The 21,148-nt window shown below is 39.5% G+C and overlaps 1 protein-coding gene across 2 annotated transcripts in view; it reads left to right on the forward strand.

Annotated features, from left to right (window-relative positions):
- Positions 1-21,148, forward strand: part of LOC116399049 (receptor-type tyrosine-protein phosphatase gamma-like) — a 540,858-nt gene that overhangs the window by 88,750 nt on the left and 430,960 nt on the right. For both annotated transcript variants that reach the window (XM_031875879.1, XM_031875880.1), the window contains exon 2: positions 5,570-5,686. In XM_031875879.1, the coding sequence (XP_031731739.1) occupies positions 5,570-5,686 (117 nt within the window). The remainder of the gene's footprint in view (positions 1-5,569; positions 5,687-21,148) is intronic.

The following is a 21,148-nucleotide window of genomic DNA, read 5'->3' on the forward strand; positions in this document are numbered from 1 at the left end:
ACTGTTAATATGTAAACATACAAACAGTAGATACAGTGTAGAGCATCGTCTTTGTCTCTGATGAAAATGTTTCCTGAGACACCATCACAGCTCCCCTCCCCCGTCTCCTCCTCCTCCTAGTCTCCTAGTCTCCTCTCAGCCCAACAGTAGGCTCTGTTCCTCTCTTCTCCTCTCATCCTCTGCCGCTGACTGGTTGCCATGCAGTGGGCTGTCTATCAGTGACCCGGTAACTGTTGCTAGGAGAGGGGTGTAATTCTATCGCTTGTGCTTAATTTTTTTCCTATTTATGCGCTCTCCTCACTCCACATCCCTCTTCCTCTAACTTCTCCTTCACCCTCTCTGTGGCTTTCTTTAATCCATCTCTTTGCTTTTATCCCCATCTTATCCTCCTCCTCTTCCTTCTCATCCTCCCATTCTCATGTGTCAGTCCTCTCCTTCCTCATCTCCTTCAACGTCCTTCACCTCTGGTTTCAATCTGCAAGCTGTCTCTTTTCACTGCCACTGACTTAACCCCCACCTCTCAGTGAGATTCAGTTTGGGTCCGTCTGCTCACCTTAATGGGGCATCAGCTCCGGATAAATAAAGCATTTGGGTTGGCCGTCATCTATTCAGGCAAAGCAATGTGTTCCTTTCTCATTGTAGTCTGTAAAGAGAAGGGCTGCCCCTAAAAGTCGACGATTTGAAGAAGAGCCCGGGCCGACTCTTGTCCGTCAAAGCACTTTGTTTTTCAGCTGCGTGATTGTACACAGAGTAAAGCGAAGCATGTTGCTGATATGGGAGTTCAGTGTGGGGCAGCTGAACTAACCTTAGTGGAGGGGATTGATTATGTATTTTTTAGAACCATAAAGGACTCTAGAGGGTGGACTAAAGTGCAACTGAGCGCTGAATAAGACATTTTTAGGCTACCAAAGTGTTACAAAACATGAACTGAAAACAGACTGTGAAAGGGTTAAAGTTCTAAGACGAAAACACAACATAATGATATCTATCACGATGTAGCATGTCTTCTGGTAATTCAAGATATCTCAATATATGATTTAGTCACAGTATGAAAGATGATAAATTATCATATTGAGTTATTGCCCGCCCTATGCTGTGGTAGCGACCTGTCAATCACTGTGTAGCCCCGCCCTAAAGCACACCCTGCTTTATGGTCTGTTTGACTCTAAATGGACCATAATGTACTAAATGAACATCATGCTGTATTGAAGAAGACTTGAAACTAGAGATTGAGACCATAAACTCATGTTTACAATGTTTACTGAGGTAATAAATCAAGGTTTAGATCTATGCAGCTAAAGCTAGTGAATCAATACGTTGGTGAGGAACATGGGTGGAACTGCAGTTCTCTATCTCAGATACAGTACAGTTAGATTTCTCACTGGTCTTTTCTGCCTATTCTAGAAACACATGCTGATTGCTGGTTTCAAAATGATCTATTCTGTCTTATTTGTCTTCTTTGTCTACAATTTACAGTTTAAATAGTTTGGAACACATTTTGGGAGTTTGGAAAGGAAGCAAATGAAGTTAGAGTGTAAATGTCAGTTGTGACCTGAAGTATTCTCAGTGGATATTTTCCAGACTTAAATTCGATACATTGTTTCACCTTTACCAAGATTATATAAAATAGAAAATATATAATTTGAGGACCTAATGACACACTAAATAACTTGCTAAGATGGAGATAGGGGTACTGAAACTACTGCAGAGAAATTTGTGAAAGCTGTGGCCGTCATGACATGATTGAAGGACAATGCACTCAGAAGCTTTGGAGAGGTCAGGTGGGGGGGGGGGGGGGCAGGTTACTGAAGGCAGGAGCAAAAGACAAATTGAAAAGCCACTGAGTGAAAGACAACAAAGAGAAAGAGGGAAGGGAAAGAAGATGTGTTTGGCGAGGATGAAGGGGGTTAGGGCGGGGTCTGTGCATAATTACATTTTCTGTTCTGAGCAGTATTGGGAATCAATAATGTAATTCATAGAAAAGCCATGGAGCTGCCCCTCATTGGCATTCACAGACATGAGCCACGCTTACATCCCAAAGAATTAAAACAAGGAGAGAGAGAGGGGGGGGGGGGGGGTACATCTCCTCCACAATGCCTTAAAAAATGCTGGAGACTTCCATCACAACATGATTGATGTCAGGACATGTCCATACATATGAAGACAGCTAGGTCTGTCCCTACTGACACTCACATTTCACACACACACACACACACACACACACACACACACACACACACACACACACACACACACACATAACCCTGTCTTGGTCATTGTGGGGTCACATGTGAAATGTCAGCTCCTCCTCCAGAAGCTTCCACCATGTGTTTATAGTGGGCTAAGGTGAGATTCCTCCCTATGTGACAGAGTGGAACTAAAACACACTTATGAACACACGCCGGCCCTTTAAGAGGATTTGATTCCAATTCAAATTCATGGCTGAATATTTAGTTGATTTCTACAACATGGACACAACATCAGATTTCAGAACAAGACCTGTCTGAGTGAGACTTGGAGAGAAAAGGCAAAGGTTTTTCTTTCTCAGTAGGGTTCTTTCCATAATGTTGTCAGACACTTCTGAGCCTGTCAGTGGCAGAAACAAGCTGTGTTAGTGGACGTACATTGACGGCAACCTGTCTGCAGTGTTCTGTTTAATACTGGACCAATTTCAAAAACTCTTCTCTCCATTAATCATTTAGACACAGATCCATGGCTAGATCGGGTTCATGTAAATACCAAAGTTACTGATGAAGCTGGGTAGATGCACTCAGTGGTTGTTGTACTCTTAGGTATTGTTGAATTTACTTCAGTGGCATAGTCTAACAAAACATGCTTTTTTCAATGGCTGGTTGGAATGATATACTTGTCAGTTAAGTTGGTTAAGTACAATTTTGAGGTAGTATACTTCACTTGTGTATGTCGAAGTGATGCATCGCGTCTTTCTGCATAATGAGTACTTTTACAGTTTTCACTTAAAGTATATTTCAATGGTAATACTTTTATACTTTTTCACTGCAGGCCTGCAACAGAATATTTCTACATTGTGCTCCTTCTACTTAAGTAAAATCTCTTAAGTGCAGCTAGTCATTACATTATTTTGGGTAGAATAAAATACAACCAACACAACATTTGAACGCTTGAAAGATGATGGTGGTATGATTGACGAGATGGTATGATGCCTTAGTCCAAACCATGGTCGCTTCAGACCCAATTTCCTGGAGTATTTTCCATCAACAGATAATATAATATAGCATTTTTTTCGGGTGCTTCATTAAATAAATGCTCTGATGAATAACCACATAAAGCACTGCTCATTACTCTTGCCAAATAATTCCCAAAACTTTCACGTTCAAAGTAAAATGTAAAAAAAATAAAGATGAAATAAAAGAAGGAAAATTGATCTTTGGACTTGTACTGTGTTCTGACTGAGGCTTGTAAGAAATGCTATAAATGCAAAGTTCAAGGTGGCATTCATCAGGACTTAAAGAAGCTCCGGTCATTTCTTTTTGGCCTGATTGTTGTCCTCTAAAAGATTTGAAAAGGCCAAATCCCGGAGCACGGTGCAGCCATTAGGAGAGATGCTGTCAGAGCTCCTGTCCTCCATCTAAAGAAGCCAAGCATTCCGGCTCTGCCTTTCCTGTAAGAGGGATCAAGAAGGTCTCTCTGCCTGAGAGGAGCGATTTAAAGCATCACACAGAGGGCTTCTTGATTGTTCCACGTGAACATTCTGCTGTGCTGTAATATGAGTGTGAGAAGGGATTTTATGTTTTTAAATGCTTTGAACGTTAAGACATTCACTAGTATCTGATGTGTTTGAGTGTAACTATGGGATGATGTGAACATTTCACATAATGTCATGATTATCTTGCCCAAAATGATATTATTCCGATAATCATCAAAAACTCTTAAAATGGCACTTTAACATACTGGAATCACTCTACATTACATTTAGTTAAGAAACACATCATTGTATTGCTTCACCAATAAGACACACACATTCCCTCAATGAAAAACAAACAAACAAACATCTCAAATAAGGAAATCATAAATCATAAGGTACGGCTAGATTCTTTTCACTTCTCTACCGTGATAGCAGCTCTTTCAAGTCACGCGTATAGCTATTAACTATTAACTATTAACTATTAACTTTTATTTCACCAGGATCAACTTATTGTGAGTGGTTCTTTTTTGTTTCACCGCAATCGCTGATTATATTATCATCCCAACCCTAAGTGCAACCTTATATACCTAATGAAGCTTGATTGTTTTCCATCAGCAGCTTTTATTTTGAAGTATTTTTCAATAAAAGGGACCTGATCAGAAAAACATTCTGCTACAGCTTTTATAGAACTTGTCCTGGAAACGTTATCAAACCTTTCTACTCATCATATGTCCCCAGGACTCTACCTGCTCATTCATTTGCAGAAATGCTACTACAGAAAGTAGAATAGTGAAAATTGACCAAGTGAATATTACAATAGTAAACCCCAGCATTATGTCAACATTGATTGATTTATTGTGATTGTGATATTTACAATTAAAAGGCAAAAATGTACAAACTAATTTTGTCTGTGGACGTCCTCTTAGCCAGATTTTTGGGGCCCCAGGTCACAATTGTTCTGTTGGGGCCCTTATTGAGCACCCATTTCCACTCTCTGTGAGTTGTGTATGTACAATAGTGTTTGGCCTTTAAGTTCCCAGCTCAAACAACAGACTCACTCTCGACCCCGAGATGAACAGGCACTCCTGTGCTGGAATACAACAGACTGGCCCCAGACTATCTTAATAATTAAGGTCTTAAGAGAGGGCCCTCTACATCAGATTATATACTACTTATTTGGTGTAAAATATCTTAAAAAATTGCAATAAATATATTTACAAATACTGATAGATACGCGGTGAACTTTCTGCAGTCCCTTGAGGTCTGGGGTCTTGGGGACTGTTGGTAATCAGACCTTAGGAACAGTTTCAGCATCATTCTTTAGAACAAAGGCTCTCGGGCCACAAGAAAAAACTCATTTAATCATCCCACTCACTAAGCAAATGCTCATATGGATACATATGACATTATGAAAACATCATGTATCATTTTTTGACTGCAGAGGATGTACCTAAATTGAGCTACTCAGAGAACCGTCTGAAGGAGACACTGTACGTGCCATCTTACAATATTAGACATACTGTATGAAAACACTGCAGCTGAAAGCTAACATGTCTGTATTCATTTGCGTCTGATGGTGTTTTCCTAAATGATCTAATAATTAATAAAAAATAATATGTATTTTACTGATGCCACTAAATCCTTTTGGACAGAGGACCGAGGTTGTCCTTAAATGTATGCGCATCAGACTGGTCTGTTTTCTAGACAGTTGGGTTCCTCAGCGTAGTTATTCTTTTTGCTGACCTTTGTTCCTACTGTGACTGTTATTATGAGGCAACTTGCGTGGTAAGGCAGCTAAGGACACAGTTGGCTGTCATCCTGCCCAGTAGGTGTCGAGGCATGGCTGCAGAGTGCTGCTTGTTGTGCTAACCCCGCCTGTCTGTGTCTCCTCCCCCCCCCCCACAGCGCTGACAGGAAGCCAAGCCGAGTCCCAAGCCCCTATCCAAGGCCTTCGCAGAGCCACGGCCGACGGGACACGACTCCGGAGAGCCGCCACCGAGGAGACCTACTGGGCCTACTCAGGTGTGTGTGTGTGTGTGTCTGTGTGTCTGTGTGTGTGTTTGTGTATGTCTTTCCTGTGAGGAAATTGTGGTGGTGTTCACTATGGAACATTCGGAAAGCCTGAAACTTTTACTGGTTAAAAGGTAGAAAATGACAAGGAAAGTTAGTAATTATTAGAAATGATTTTGATATTTGTCTTTTGCCAAGAAAGCTGAAATACTGAGACAGCTAGCAGGACAGTCCTGTCTCCTAAAAATTACGTTCCCCCAAAACTAGAATGCATTCTCAATAACGTTTGACCATAAACGTCTTTTCTCCCTGATTACGTTTGTGTTTGACGTATTACAAATACGTTTCTCATCAACATATCTTTGCCATACTCTAGTCTTTATTATTTTTCTGTGATCTGCCTCGCCTCTACCCCCGCCACCCACAAGTTGTTGCCCCGCGGCCTGTTCCGAGGGCTGACAGACCTGACGATGGGGTGCCTCACGGCGGGGGCGGCTGGAGACCTCGCGTCCGGCGCCAACGGGTGAGCGCCCGCCACTCGGAACCATAAAACCAAGTCCCGGATTTCACCCGGGGGACATTCTGGAGGTATTGTGGCCGGGTGATGTGCCTCGTTGCTGGGGAGGTATGAGCCGAGAGTGGCGGAGTGTTATGGACGTATATTTTATTTATTTGTATCCATCTAATTAACCCTGCCCTAACCCTAACCATAACTTCCACTAGGAAGCCACGTCCCCACCCAAACCTAACCCTTAAGAGAGTCACGGTTACTCCCGGATTTTACACGCGGGCCTTTGTGGAGGTATTGTAGCCACGTAATGTTCCTCGTTGCTCGGCCTGGATGAGCGCGTTTCTGCCGGAGACAGGCGGCATGTTGTGGTAGTATTCTGACCGCGTAATAGGGAGAAGGAGAGGCGGTGGTGGAGAGGGAAAAAATGTTAAAATGTTGATTAGAAACGTATTTGTAATAAGTCAATGTAATAAGTCAAACACAAACGTAATCAGGGAGAAATTACATTTTTGGTCAAACGTAATTGAGAATGCATTTGAGTTTTGGGGGAACGTAATTTTTAGGAGACAGGGTTGCAGTCTGAGCAGGACAGTGTTTCAGATCAGAATGGAAGGTTAAAGTGTTTTAAATGGAAAGCTGTAGGAAGGTTTGGAACTACTGAATGCACATCTGGTCACATCCGATTACGTATGGTGCACACAGCAGAGAAACACCAATCTAAGAAATATGGGTAAGACTTTATAATAACTACACACTATGAAGCATTAGTTAAGTATGAGTAAACACTTAATTCATCATTTATAAAGCATTGTTCCTACATTAATAATTCATTAGTATGCAATTCATAACAGTTATAAATGTTTTATTCTTGATTAATAAGCTCGTCTATTATGTGTTTCATGATTGTGTTTTCATACTTTATAAATGATGGATTCCCCATTTGTAAATTAAGTATTATATATATTACAAACCAATTATTAAGGAGTTGTAGATGAGTAATAAGATAATTTATAAAGTGTAAGTAAATGATTAATAACGTATTTAGATGTACATTATTTATCCATTTATATATATAATAATTTATGGTTTGGGACTATGTTAATATATGCTTTATGAACGCGTATTAATACTGCAATTCATGATTAATTCATGAAATGAAATAATGAATAATTAAATGAATAATTAAATAAGTAAATGTAAACTAATATGCAAAGCTCCTGGTTAGCTCCAGTCGTACATTTACAAATGTTGTATATGCAGCCATGTTCTCCTGAACGAGAATGTCTTTGTTTGTTTCTTACATGAATTAATGGCTGAGAGGTTTGTATTGAACAGTATATTGTTTGCATTTTGCAATAAATATTAATATGTTCTTTATCACTTTGTGTTGTGTCTATTTGCCTTTTCTGTTCAAAAACGATGTGTTTTGAGGCACTGCTGGCCTTTCAATGTCATTAATAAATGCTTTATAAGGCATAAATAGTCCTCACTTTAGATGAGGTCACATAAAACACTTTACTGAGGACTAGTAACTACCTTAATAAATCATGAATCAACCATGAATTAATCATGAATTACAGTATTAATATGCGTTTATAAAGCATATATTAACATAGTCCCTAACCATAAATCATATAAATACATGAATAATGTACATCTAAATAAGTTATTAATCATTTACTAACACTTTATAAATTATCTTATTAATCATCTACAACTCCTTAATAATTGGTTTGTAAAATATATAATACTTCATTTACAAATGGGGAATCCATCATTTATAAAGTATGAAAACACAATCACGAAACACATAATAGACGAGCTTATTAATCAAGAAGAAAACATTTATAACTGTTGTTATGAACTGCATACTAATGAATTATTAATGTAGGAACAATGCTTTATAAATGATGAATTAAGTGTTTACTCATACTTAACTGTGTTACCAAAATATCTTGTGGAAACTGAGGATTCCTGTGCAATGTTTCTTATGTTCATAAAGATGGGGTGTCTCAGGAGTGTAGGTTAAAAACATCAGTCCAGGAAACCACAGACCAAAGAAGAAAATAGTTTACTGATGTCCTATGTGCAAAAATGAAAAAAAGATGCTCAAACAGAATGCATTTCAGTCAAGTGATTATCATCAGTTGCATTTACACAAAGGCAATGATCAAAGAAACGGGGTCCCCAGGGGCCCTCAAACCATCATCCAGTGGGTAGAGGGACCACAACAATGTCATATTGGCACAGTCATGTGGTTTATACGGTATTCATGAATACAGGCAAAAATGAGGTTCCGTCATTGAGACCAGAGGAATAGAACATTTTAAGTTACAAAACAACAACAACAACAACATCTACATCTCGTCTAAAATAGGCGTCTTTCCACATCTGCCACTCTTCTAGATTGATGAATCCGTTTGGTTGCAACAAGAGATGTAGAGATGGCTTCTTGAGATTGCATTCTCTACAGGACATTCTCTGCTTGTTTTTGTCCACACACTGCAGTGGACAGGGTTAGGAAATTAAAAAGAATAATAATTGATTGTCAAGCCAGACCAAGATGTCCCTAATGCATGATAACGCTGTCCAGGGGTTAGATGCTCTTTATTTGGCCCAGCTGCAGAGGAATATATGAGAGAATGTTAATGCTGTTAATGCAAACGCAACACTTCCTCCATGTTCACCTGTCATACGCACCACTCTCAAACACCTTATAATAACCATCAATAATAAATGGTAAATTGATACTTAATTCAACTTGAGTTGATAGTTATGTTACTGTGAACAATTTTTAATGTTAACTTATTATTAGTAATGCTACAACGTATATGTTCATTTCTTAGTTTGTGTAATATGAATTAGTTAATGTTGTATCACAGCTTATGAGACGATAATTACATTTGCATTACATTATTTATTAACAGTTTATTGTTGCACACATTATATACTATACTTCGTATTTGTTAATGGTGACTAAATGATTTGCAAGCTTCAAGAAATTGCTTGTTAAACATCTATAAACATGATGGACCAGTAACAAACTATTAAGTATTCACTATCTAGCTAGATAATGTTCACTGATGCTTTACAAAGTATTTATTAACCATCCTACAATGTTTCATATTCAGCAGTTGTAACTTTATTCATTGCATCCAAATAACGTTTATAGATGGTTAACAAAGCAATTATTAAGCATTAACAAATATTTAATATAGTATTTAAAATGTTATAATGTGTGCAACAACAATACACTGTTAAATATACATAACACAATTAAAGAATCACTAACAATTACGAAGCAATATTATGTATTATGTCATTGTTTACTAATGTTTGACTAGGGTTTAATGAACTAACAATTTACTATTGAATTATTGATGTTATAATGACCATTATACCAGTCTGTTCTTTCATCACAAACCCTCTTCCACTAATTAAGGACAGTGCTTCTACTTGGCAGATTTCTTTGGACGTGCTACTGCCAATGAAACTCAACATCCTTGCATCACATTTAATCACCTTTCCTTGGAGGCTTTTAATGTGAAACAGCTGCAGGAAGTGAAGTTGTATTGATAGTAGCTCACTGTGACAGCGAATGAAAGAACAGAGAAGTAGAAATAATTGGAGCGAATGAATGACCAGCCTTTACTTTACTGTAGCAGCCCTCGGCTGTTATTACAGACTCTGGCTGTGCTGTTAGAATACACAGCAGCTCTACAGCCTCTTGGTTCAGGCTTTAGGGTTAGGTGTTAGAGATGTCAGTAAGTGGAGGGCTTCACAGGTACAGTAAGCCTGGGTTAAGACTGAGTTGTGTGATTTAGAGCATGCTGTACTGTATGTCTGTGTGTGTTTTAGAGTATGTGCCACTGTCAATGTGATATGTTTGCCTTCCTCCTCCTCTCTCTGTCTCTGTTCTTCCTCTCTCAGCCGCTCTCCTCGGCGCTCCTCTGGCCCGGAGGCATCTCCGGGCTTTTTTTTTATTTTACCAGCGCTTCAGAAAAGAAATAAGCCACTTCCGCTGTCCCTTTAGAGCCTTTCGTTTTTCAGAGGGGCAGCATTAATCTTTTACCGTGCAAGCGACGCAAGCCCCGGGCCACAAGTGATCTTTTAGTTTATTTAGTTCAATACTTCTGCTCGCTCTTCTTACCCTAATTGGTGGCCCGTCATGCCTGCGAGAGCTTGTGGGTAGAAACAGAGCCGGTGACAGGTTCCCTTAGTGTTCCTGTTGCTGATGCTCAGATCTACCGATGCTCTCCTGCTGTCCCCTCGCACATGTCTGATCGCAGCTCTTACATAAGATGCTGATGTAATGGTGGGTAGGATCCAGGCAAGAGAGGAAAACAATAGAGAGACAGCAGGCTGCATGCTGCTGGATATTCTATTTCCGTGTCATTGTGAGAGCCGCAGAGATCAGAAGTAAAGGAGAAATCCTGTTTTATCATTGGCCAGTATTTCATAAGGTTAGCACAAGACCGCACTCATCACTGTCATTGTGGAGACGGAGGACCAAAGAAGAGATGTAGGAAAAGTTTTACAGCACAATCCTCAGTTCAACCTAAAGTTAACAATCAGAAGCAGGTATCAGGAGGTGAGCGAGTCCTTTACATCGCTACACTCTACCCTCTTCCTATTATGGATGAGTTTGTGTGATATCATCTTCTCTGATACACGCACACACACACACACACACACACACACACACACACACACACACACATTGTCTCCCACTTGTTCACTCCCTTCTGATGACTTCTCCAGAGTTTCCTAAACTTCCGCCTTTCCTAATTAGCTTGTTCTAATCGCATCCTCCAGAGGTCTGACAAACTCCAATCAGGACCTCAGTGGGCCATGGCTGCTCTGCCCTCTGCCTGATCAGAATGGCAGATTACAACCTGGCACAATGCTGACAAATCAAGAGTTCTCTGGGGATGGCCCCGTACCTCCAGAATGAGAAGCAGAGACAAAGAGACGGAAAAAGACAAGGATTCACACAGTCAACCTGACTTCTTTTATTTTTAGGGAAGTTATTTAAGTTTGAGTTTAATCTGAATATAGTTTGTAAAAAAACAGTCGATGCCATAGAAAGATATCGTGTTAAAAAGGAGAAGTGTGCTTTCATTGTGTTGTGTTGGCGAACACACTGTTTTCATTCAAAGTGATCTGTATCGGATGCTACAGCTAAATCAGGGCGTGTACCATCAGGTTTAGAGACCACAGCTGTGGGGAGAGACATCCAGAGAGAGGGAGAAACAGAGAGGCAATGAGGGGTTAATCCCAGGCACTGCCTTTACATGAACCTCTCCTTTGATTATCCAGGAGGCTCTTCGTTGAAGAACATGTGTTACATCTTTGAAGGAATAATTCAACAGTTTGGGATGTGCATCCATTGCTTTCTTTTAGAGATTGAGATGAGTACATGATCAATCGGAGCTGATATCATGACATGGTTAGCCTAGCATAGCATAAAGACTGGAGGCATTTTCTAAAAGGTTGGATTTATGGTCGGAAAAAATGATCCCATAACCATAACTGACAACGCTGTGTGGTGTTCTACACATAAATGACTGTAGAGCAAGTCATAAAAAGTCAATGCTTTATATTTAAAAGCTGTATTTTCTATAGCTTACCCTGACAGTCATGCTTATTACAAAAATTGCGAATTCATATTCTATAATATCCAGCTTTCCTACACAGACATTATAATATTAGAGAACATTTATTGGTTTATTGTCAAAAATAAAAAGTTATTATTATTGTTATTATTATAAAAACCCATTGACTAATTATTGGTGTGAAATTATGGTGCCATCAAGTGCCATTGTAATCAGATGAATCAACATTATTATGATGTGACTATAACTTTAAACACATTAACTGGAAGTAATTATGAGGATGAGGCTCAAAGTTTAACTGCACACATTAAGCTCACAGTAGCTCTGTTGGCCAAGCTTTTCCTTCAGATATGCAATATAAACCATATAATGTATGAAACAACCCTTACCGTGATATATGTTACCCATTTTACATAATTGCGAGTGCTTTGCCGTATAGATGTAAGATCAGCCGTGTGACACTCAGAGGTCAGATTGATTGGCTCTTCACTCTCGACTGCTGGACAATTGAAAATCCAGAGTGCCTGCACTGAAATACTTTTTTTCATTTTCCATTTGATATGATACACATGTTGGTATTAAAAATGTGCCCCTTGTCTCATACCGTTCATATACACCACACACACGCACACACACACACACACACACCCACACACACACACACTTAACTGGAAATTAATTTTCAGACCTGCACAATGTCAAGGCTCGATATTGACGGCAGAGGCAAATCTAATTTGCGTGCTCCTTGCCATTCATGACCAGCCACCATCAGAGAGCGCTCAGGCCCTCGTGCTGCAGCCTTGAAGTGGGTAAATTAAGATGGGAATTGATGATATGTTGTACAGTCATTTTACTCATGAGGGAAACTGTTCTGTTGTATTAGCCTGACAGTAAGTGCTGTTGTCTATCTTCCTTTTTTCTTTCACATGTGAAATTGAAATGTCCACATAATAGAGACACCTAGGAAAAGAAACTAGAAAGTATAGTTTATTCAATACCAACATGTTGTGAAGCACATGTCAGTCTCTAAAATATTTTTAAGACTGACTCTTTGTGATTAGACGAGTAATACAAATGTATTTACATATGTTGGAATATCAAGGTTTAAATCATAAGTATTTTAATTATTTGTGCAAATATAACTTGGATTGCGTCTTTATTAAAAATATGACTGGAGAAGAGATAGGTCAGTACTTCTAGTATTATTCTTGTCAAAAAAGACCATTAAAGGCCCAAAACCAACAATGAATGTATCGACTAACAAGCTTCATATGTTGTCTTCCACTGTGCCATTGAGCTCCATTAAAACACATCAATAAGCTACACTTGGTGACATGTTGAGGGCGACAGTGTCCCAAGAGATAGAGCGGGTCGTCTTTTAATCACAAGGTTCGATCCCCGGCTCCACTTGTCCACATGTCCAAGTGTCCTTGAGCCAGACTCAGCAGCTCCCGATGGACAGAGCCTGTTGGTGTGTGACTGTGTGTGTGATTGGGTGAATGAGAGGCAGGTAGAGCACGTTGTCTAGTAAGATAGAAAGGCCCTGTATGAATGCAGTCCATTTAACAGGTTCTTCATTACCATGAAAACACACTCACAGGGGTGAAGATATAGACAGTGCAGGCAGTACGGTTTCACCGGAGCCAGTGAGAGGGCCTTTAAAGAGAAAGGGCCCTCTCACGATATGTTAGGAGGAAAATGGGCCCCTTGGGAGAAATTCAGATTGCCACCTCAAACATACACCTCTGTTTAAAGAAGAACCCGTCATGGTAAATTGAACTGTTGCTATATATTTAATTTCAAAATACAAACCCTTCTTCTTCATGGCTATTCTTTTTGGTTATCAATAGCCATTGAATTTAAGCAATAAGATAAAATAGCTGCAGAATAAGCATAGAATAACACAATTATATGCTTATTCTACATAAACTATTACATTCAATGAATGCTTTCTTATTTTCTTTGGTATTCTGTCATAAACAGATATGGGTAGCACTTTATAATAACTACACACTATGAAGCATTAGTTAAGTATGAGTAAACACTTAATTCATCATTTATAAAGCATTGTTCCTACATTAATAATTCATTAGTATGCAATTCATAACAACAGTTCTAAATGTTTTATTCTTGATTAATAAGCTCGTCTATTATGTGTTTCATTATTGTGTTTTCATACTTTATAAATGATGGATTCCCCATTTGTAAATGAAGTATTATATATATTACAAACCAATTATTAAGGAGTTGTAGATGATTAATAAGATAATTTATAAAGTGTTAGTAAATGATTAATAACTTATTTAGATGTACATTATTCATGCATTTATATATATAATGGTTAGGGACTATGTTAATATATGCTTTATAAACGCATATTAATACTGACATTCATGGTTGATTCATGATTTATTAAGGTAGTTACTAGTCCTCAGTAAAGTATTTTATGTGACCTCATCTAAAGTGAGGACTATTTATGCCTTACAAAGCATTTACTAATGACATTGAAAGGCCAGCAGTGCCTCAAAACACATCGTTTTTGAACAAAAAAGGCAAATAGACAACACAAAGTGATCAAGAACATATTAATATTTATTGCAAGATGCAAACAATATACTGTTAAATACAAACCTCTCAGCCATTAATTCATGTAAGAAACAAACAAACAAAGACATTCTCCTTCAGGAGAACATGGCTGGATTGGACATTTGTAAATATACAACTAGAGCTAACCAGGAGCTTTGCATATTAGTTTACATTTACTTATTTAATTATTCCTTTTAACCGAGCATATTGATCTCCACTGTTCGTACTTTTCTTCAGTTGCATGTCCCGATGGCAGTCGGCCGAATCTGCTCATTGTTTGCAATAAACGAAATCCCGCTTTCAATACGTCATCAATGTGAGACGGACAAAGGAAAGGACCGCTTCATTCGTCATCAACATGGGACAAACGTTTCGCTCCGGAACTGGTACAGAAGTGCACTTACGCCATGGAAAACTCCGACCTAAGTTGAAAGGGCGCGCGGATCCGGGCCAGAAAGCTGCTGACGGGCCTCCAATGGCCGTCTGTTTGTTTCTTAGTTTGCTGGCACGTAATGTTAGACATTATGGAGGATGAGTATCCAGCTAGCCTTCCAGCTAACACTAGAGGTCCTGAGACAGGCGCACGCTAACGCCTCACCTCGTTGTAAATAGAGCAATCCAGGTGACAGATGGCTAACTAGCTGTTATATGTGGAGTGGATGTGAATGAGATCGATATGTTTGGTATGAAATGAATAATTAAATAAGTAAATGTAAACTAATATCCAAAGCTCCTGGTTAATGGATGAGAGGTTTGTATTTAACAGTATATTGTTTGCATCTTGCAATAAATATTAATATGTTCTTGATCACTTTGTGTTGTGTCTATTTGCCTTTTCTGTTCAAAAACGATGTGATTTGAGGCACTGCTGGCCTTTCAATGTCATTAATAAATGCTTTATAAGGCATAGATAGTCCTCACTTTAGATGAGGTCACACAGAACACTTTACTAACGAGTAGTAACTACCTTAATTAATCATGAATTGCAGTATTAATATGCTTTTATAAAGCATATATTAACATAGTCCCTAACCATTATATATATAAATGCATGAATAATGTACATCTAAACAAGTTATTAATCATTTACTAACACTTTATAAATGATGTTATTAATCATCTACAACTCCTTAATAATTGGTTTGTAATATATATAATACTTCATTTACAAATGGTGAATCCATCATTTATAAAGTATGAAAACACAATCATGAAACACATAATAGACGAGCTTATTAATCAAGAATGAAACATGTATAACTGTTGTTATGAATTGCATACTAATGAATTATTAATGTAGGAACAATGCTTTATAAATGATGAATTCAGTGTTTACTCATACTTAACTAATGCTTCATAGTGTGTAGTTATTATAAAGTGCTACCCAGATATGTAATGATGATGTTGTTCAATGTCACGTATCTATTTGATCATGTGACCAGGCAATATATGGTAGCCAGTCCCGATACCTTTCTCTTTGACCTACTGTCCCAAAACAACAGCCTAAGTAACTCATTCAACTGTAAACTCCAACACAATGTTGGTAAATTATATATATTACGCCTAATGGTTTGTGTGAGTGTGTGTGTGCTTCATAACTAGTATCTAGCATGGAATGGGGCCTGTTGTAACTACCTTACACCACTGACACACACTGTGATTTTTTGTTGGACTCAATCCTACAAGCGTACTGTCCTGCTGCCCCTAATAATGACAACAGCATCAAATGTAAATGTGTATTCCGCTGCAGAATAATACCCATTTACTTCTACTTACTCCTATTTGAATGATATTTGCTGACCAGCTATTTCAGCGAATAACAAAGCATATTGTATTAACAAAACTTTACATTTGTGAGCTGTTTTTAAAGACAATAGGACCAATAGGCTTTAAGGCTGAGTGCCACACACAGCTCTGTGGAAGCTGGACATCTTCATGGTAGCTGTGTTACCTGATGTGTCCAGTACAGACATAGGTCGAGGATCTGTTTAGACTAGTTTAGCACGAATGACTGACAGATTGATAGAAATGAAAATAATGCACCTTCCAACAACTCTAAATCAGTTTGAGCACAAATTTGACGGGTATGAACACAAAACCTAGTTGTGTTCTTACTACATCAGTGTCTCGGCAGAACTGTTCAGTATGTATGGCGTGGCCAAACATTTTGGATGGCCGACACATGCAGATGATGGAATGTAACTCATGCAGACCCGGGCGGCTGTGTGATGCAAAAACGTGTTATTTTAGTTTTAGCTGGCAAGCTAGTCACCAATCCATCAAAGAGCTAGCAGGGTCTTGCAAAGTTAGGAGGAGTTCAAACTTGGAAGCTCTACTATTAGGACAGGACTACAATAAATTGTTATTTCAACTTGTTAATAGCCCATGTCACAGTGGATTTAGATATATTATCTGACTGTTGGTGGTGAACAACATACCAAAATGTTGGACTCTGCCTTTAACGTTCCTCCTATATTGACACCACACAAATGTTGTTGCCACTTTCTCTTTGACACTCACTGATAACAAGTGGAAGGACTGCTGCACATGCCTGTGACAAGTGAGGATGAGATGGTGCAACAAATGCTTTGCTTTGCTGCAAGTATGCCACATTTTTAAAGGGAATGTGAATTAAGACAGCAGAAGCATTTCTAAGGAAAGGGTCACGATTCACCCTTCCACTCATGCCGTAAACCGCTGTTTTATCTCTTATACTTGGCAGCTATTTAAGAAACAACATATTCTGAGTTGTCACAAGTTTTGTCTTGACCTTTTCAGTTTTGAATACTACTGTTTGAAACTTCAGTGAAAGAGAAATTATTTTCAAAGACAGGGTTCTTACTGTCAACACATTCATGTTCTACTGCTATGCCTGCTAAAATAATGAACTGAGAGAGCAAGTCCACCAATGGTGAGAGGGAGAGGAGGATGATGGGAGAAACAAACACACCGCTTCTTCTCAGGGGGTCGGCGTTCATGTCCTCCGTCAAACCAAAAGTTGAGTGATTTTTACTACGATGTAATTTTATATACTATATTGATCCCTTTAAGGGGGAAATTTGTCTCTGCATTTGACCCATCCCTGTATACTGTATATAGGGAGCAGTGGGCTGCCAATGACAGGTGCCCGGGGAGCCTGGGGTTCAGTGTATTGCTCAGGTACACGTGACACGTCCCAGTCAATGATTGAACCGTTGACCTTCCGGTTACCAGACAACCCTCTTAACCCAGTGAGCCACGGTCGCCCAACCTAAGCTATTTCACAGAGTCACAATGTTACATCCGAAGGTTACGTTCTGTTACTCATTGAAGCCAAACCATGAGTTTTTTTCTAACCCTAATAAAGGTGTTTCACAACATTAACCACATGTTCCAACGTTACCATGACTGTTTCACTATAAACCTTCAGTGTTAACATTCTTCTCAGAAAAGCTTCTCAAGAAAATACAATCTCAAAACCTCCTTCACCAGGATTGGTGGGAAAGTGTGAGGGCATCTGGTGGAGGTCTGAAAGGTTCCTCAGAAATGGATGGACCTGGCGGACGTGAGAAGTGACTGGAAGCATGGACAAAGGGAGAAACTTAACAGAATAAAAACAGCCGAGGTGCCGTTGTGACATTTTTGTACATTTAACTAATGTGCCACTTAGACTAACAGGCCAAATCTATATCCATCTGGTCTTTCTAAAATTGGAGTTGTGAGCTGGACACTACCTGGCTTTGATGAGAGCATCTCTTTTAGTGAAGGATATTAACATAATGATGACTCACATATAAAAGTCATTTAACAGATGCTCCAACGGAAGATAGTGAGATAGATAGAAACACAAAGCGGCCGGCGAACAAGCTTTCGTAGAGAAGACGACTGAAATCTCACTTTATTTAATAATTAAAAAATGATGTGTAATTCTATGATCTAGAAGAAGTGTATAGAACAACACTGAAGACTGGATTCTCAGTTATTAACTTGTGACAGCAATCTTACAAATGGGTTCAGTGGGTTTACCAGGTGTTCAGTACTAAGTAGGCTAAGTAAGGAAAACTTCTCAAATGCAGTCATTTAACAGCGAATTACTTTGGTAAATACATGACTTAAAGTCTTACAAAGCATTGGGTGTCAAGCCTATAGCACCAGTTTATAATACATGTTGCAATGGACACCATTTTGGTTGTTACTTGGAAACTGTTCAGGTTCCATATCCAGAGACCCAGTTAGTTAAGCATACACGATATGTCCATTTCCTTATGAAGATAATAGTGTTTGGAAGGCTCTTTTCTGTTTCAACATACTCACATCAGAATGAATTAAGACACATGTTGATGTTCCTGTTTAAACATGCCTGGGGTCAGCAATTGATTGCAATTGAATACATAGATTATTTCCTAAAGAGTGTACATGTAGTTGCCTACATAGACATCGAACTTTCCATGTTCAAATTCACATGACAAAGTCACGGCTAAACAAGAAAACCAACACGCCGACACACCAGGCATTCTGACCCAACATTAGGGTTAGACCTCACTGATACTTCTGAGGCTTATTGAGAGCTGTACAGTTTACAGTATGTGTCAATGATATCCATTGCCTTTGTTTCTATAGTCAGTCCACCAATCAATCCAACTGAGATTGACCCATAATCAGAATTTTTGAATCAAATCAGATTTGGTTGTTTAAAATGAAGATTTGACTCGTCACTCCAATCCAGAAATGCATTTGTCATGCTATTCAGTGATGATTTCTACCATATTAACATAGAAAAATGTGGTCAAATGTGACCTGCCAGAGCTTCATAGTGAGTGGGATTCAACTCAGCGGGTCAGGGACGAAAGTTGGTTTGATCAGCAATGTCAGCAACCCACCCAACCTGTCTTGAAACACGGACCCCGTCTTTACCAGGCTTTTATTTGTGTGACTTTTTTTTTTGCCGTGTCATCACCATTCATATTTAAACAACCAATGAGTATATGATTCAATTGTTGACTAGAGCAAAACGTTTTTTTATAGATGTAGCCTCTTAAAAAAAACAAAAAAGACAGAGGCTTGAGTTACAAGTAGACTGGGAGGATGATTCCACACATGGACTTTCAGGGAGCAGCCGAACTCATACAGTGAATAAAGCAGAAATCCAGGAACAACACGTCTGCTAGGACCTGATGATGAACTTCACCACATTCAGAGGACACAGAGGACACAGAAAGCTGCTCTCAATCAACCTTGCCACTTCTATACTGCCACTGTCATCACATAAATGCCCATAGCTGTATATATGTAAGCACACAGTGCTGTGTTTGTGTGCGTACGTTGATTAAATGAATGGTGGCAACCAATTGAGCTGTCCGTGTGAGGTGTGAGGGGTGATGCATTATAGGAGTACTCTCTGTGATTGCGTCAGTGGCTGCGTGTCTAATGCGTGATCAAACTGACTCGCTCTCTGGGAAAAACACATCGATTTGATGCCCCCACAGACATCATAATATTTCCACACCTCTCAAGTAGTCCTTGAGCAGCCTTGACTTCTATTGAGGACAGAGGATAGCATCCATCAAGTGTATGTATCAGGTGTATCAGCCGTCATTCAGCTTGAGGCCTAGTCAGGTCAGTTCATTCCAACAACACTGCAACAACCTCCATCTGAACAAGTTGTCAACAGTAGTTTAAAGTTGCTGCAAAGATGGCACACTTTGATAACCAATTGGCTTAATTTGGGACCCATCTGGGTCTCTTGTCAAGATCCATGCAGAATTACTACTCTTCATTATATTGTTATCACATATGGTATGTCATCTGCAAGCTGTAGAAGAGATTCAGCCTCATCACTTTACATGCTGTGTTAGTAATGATGGTGTTTTGCCTCTCTAGTCTCTCTAATCATTTTATGTTTAAAATTGCCAGAGCAGCTATAAATTAAGTCCCAGACATCATTTTATCCGGACCCTGGACCTATAACAACAGATAATTGAGAAACATTCAAATTGACGGAGCACTTCTGTTTTAACTGGCACAGTTTTTCTATCCTTTACGACTCGTTCCGCAGTCCAGGAGACACACCGACCAGTTACATGCGTTGTAAATCACATCACGTGATGCTGCTCAGCCAATCAAATAGGTGTATTCTGATACGGGCGACAGGCCGAGTAGTTGGAGGATAGTACATGAGTCAGAGAAGTTATTTCACATGACGTTCTCCAGGAAGAGAAAAGTGGTCAGAGAGACCAGAGAGACCAGAGACCAGAGAGAGACCAGAGAGAGACCAGAGAGACCAGAGAGACCAGAGAGAGACCAGAGAGAGACCAGAGACCAGAGAGAGACCAGAGAGATCAGAGAGAGAGACCAGAGAGACCAGAGAGAGACCAGAGAGACCAGAGAGAGAGCAGAGAGACCAGAGAGAGCAGAGAGAGACCAGAGAGAGAGCAGAGAGATCAGAGAGAGAGCAGAGAGACCAGAGAGACCAGAGAAACCAGAGAGAGACAGAGAGAGACCAGAGACACCAGAGAGAGACCAGAGAGACCAGAGAGAGCAGAGAGACCAGAGAGAGACAGAGAGAGACCAGAGAGAGAGACCAGAGAGACCAGAGAGAGAGCAGAGAGACCAGAGAGACCAGGGAGACCAGGAGACCAGAGACACCAGAGAGAGAGACCAGATAGACCAGATAGAGACCAGAGAGACCAGAGACAGACCAGAGAGACCAGAGAGAGAGACCAGAGAGAGACCAGATAGACCAGATAGAGACCAGAGAGTCCAGAGAGAGAGACCAGAGAGACC

Source organism: Anarrhichthys ocellatus, unplaced genomic scaffold, assembly GCF_004355925.1.
Source record: "Anarrhichthys ocellatus isolate YVR2014 unplaced genomic scaffold, GSC_Weel_1.0 scaffold99, whole genome shotgun sequence".
Classification (NCBI taxonomy): Eukaryota; Metazoa; Chordata; class Actinopteri; order Perciformes; family Anarhichadidae; genus Anarrhichthys; species Anarrhichthys ocellatus.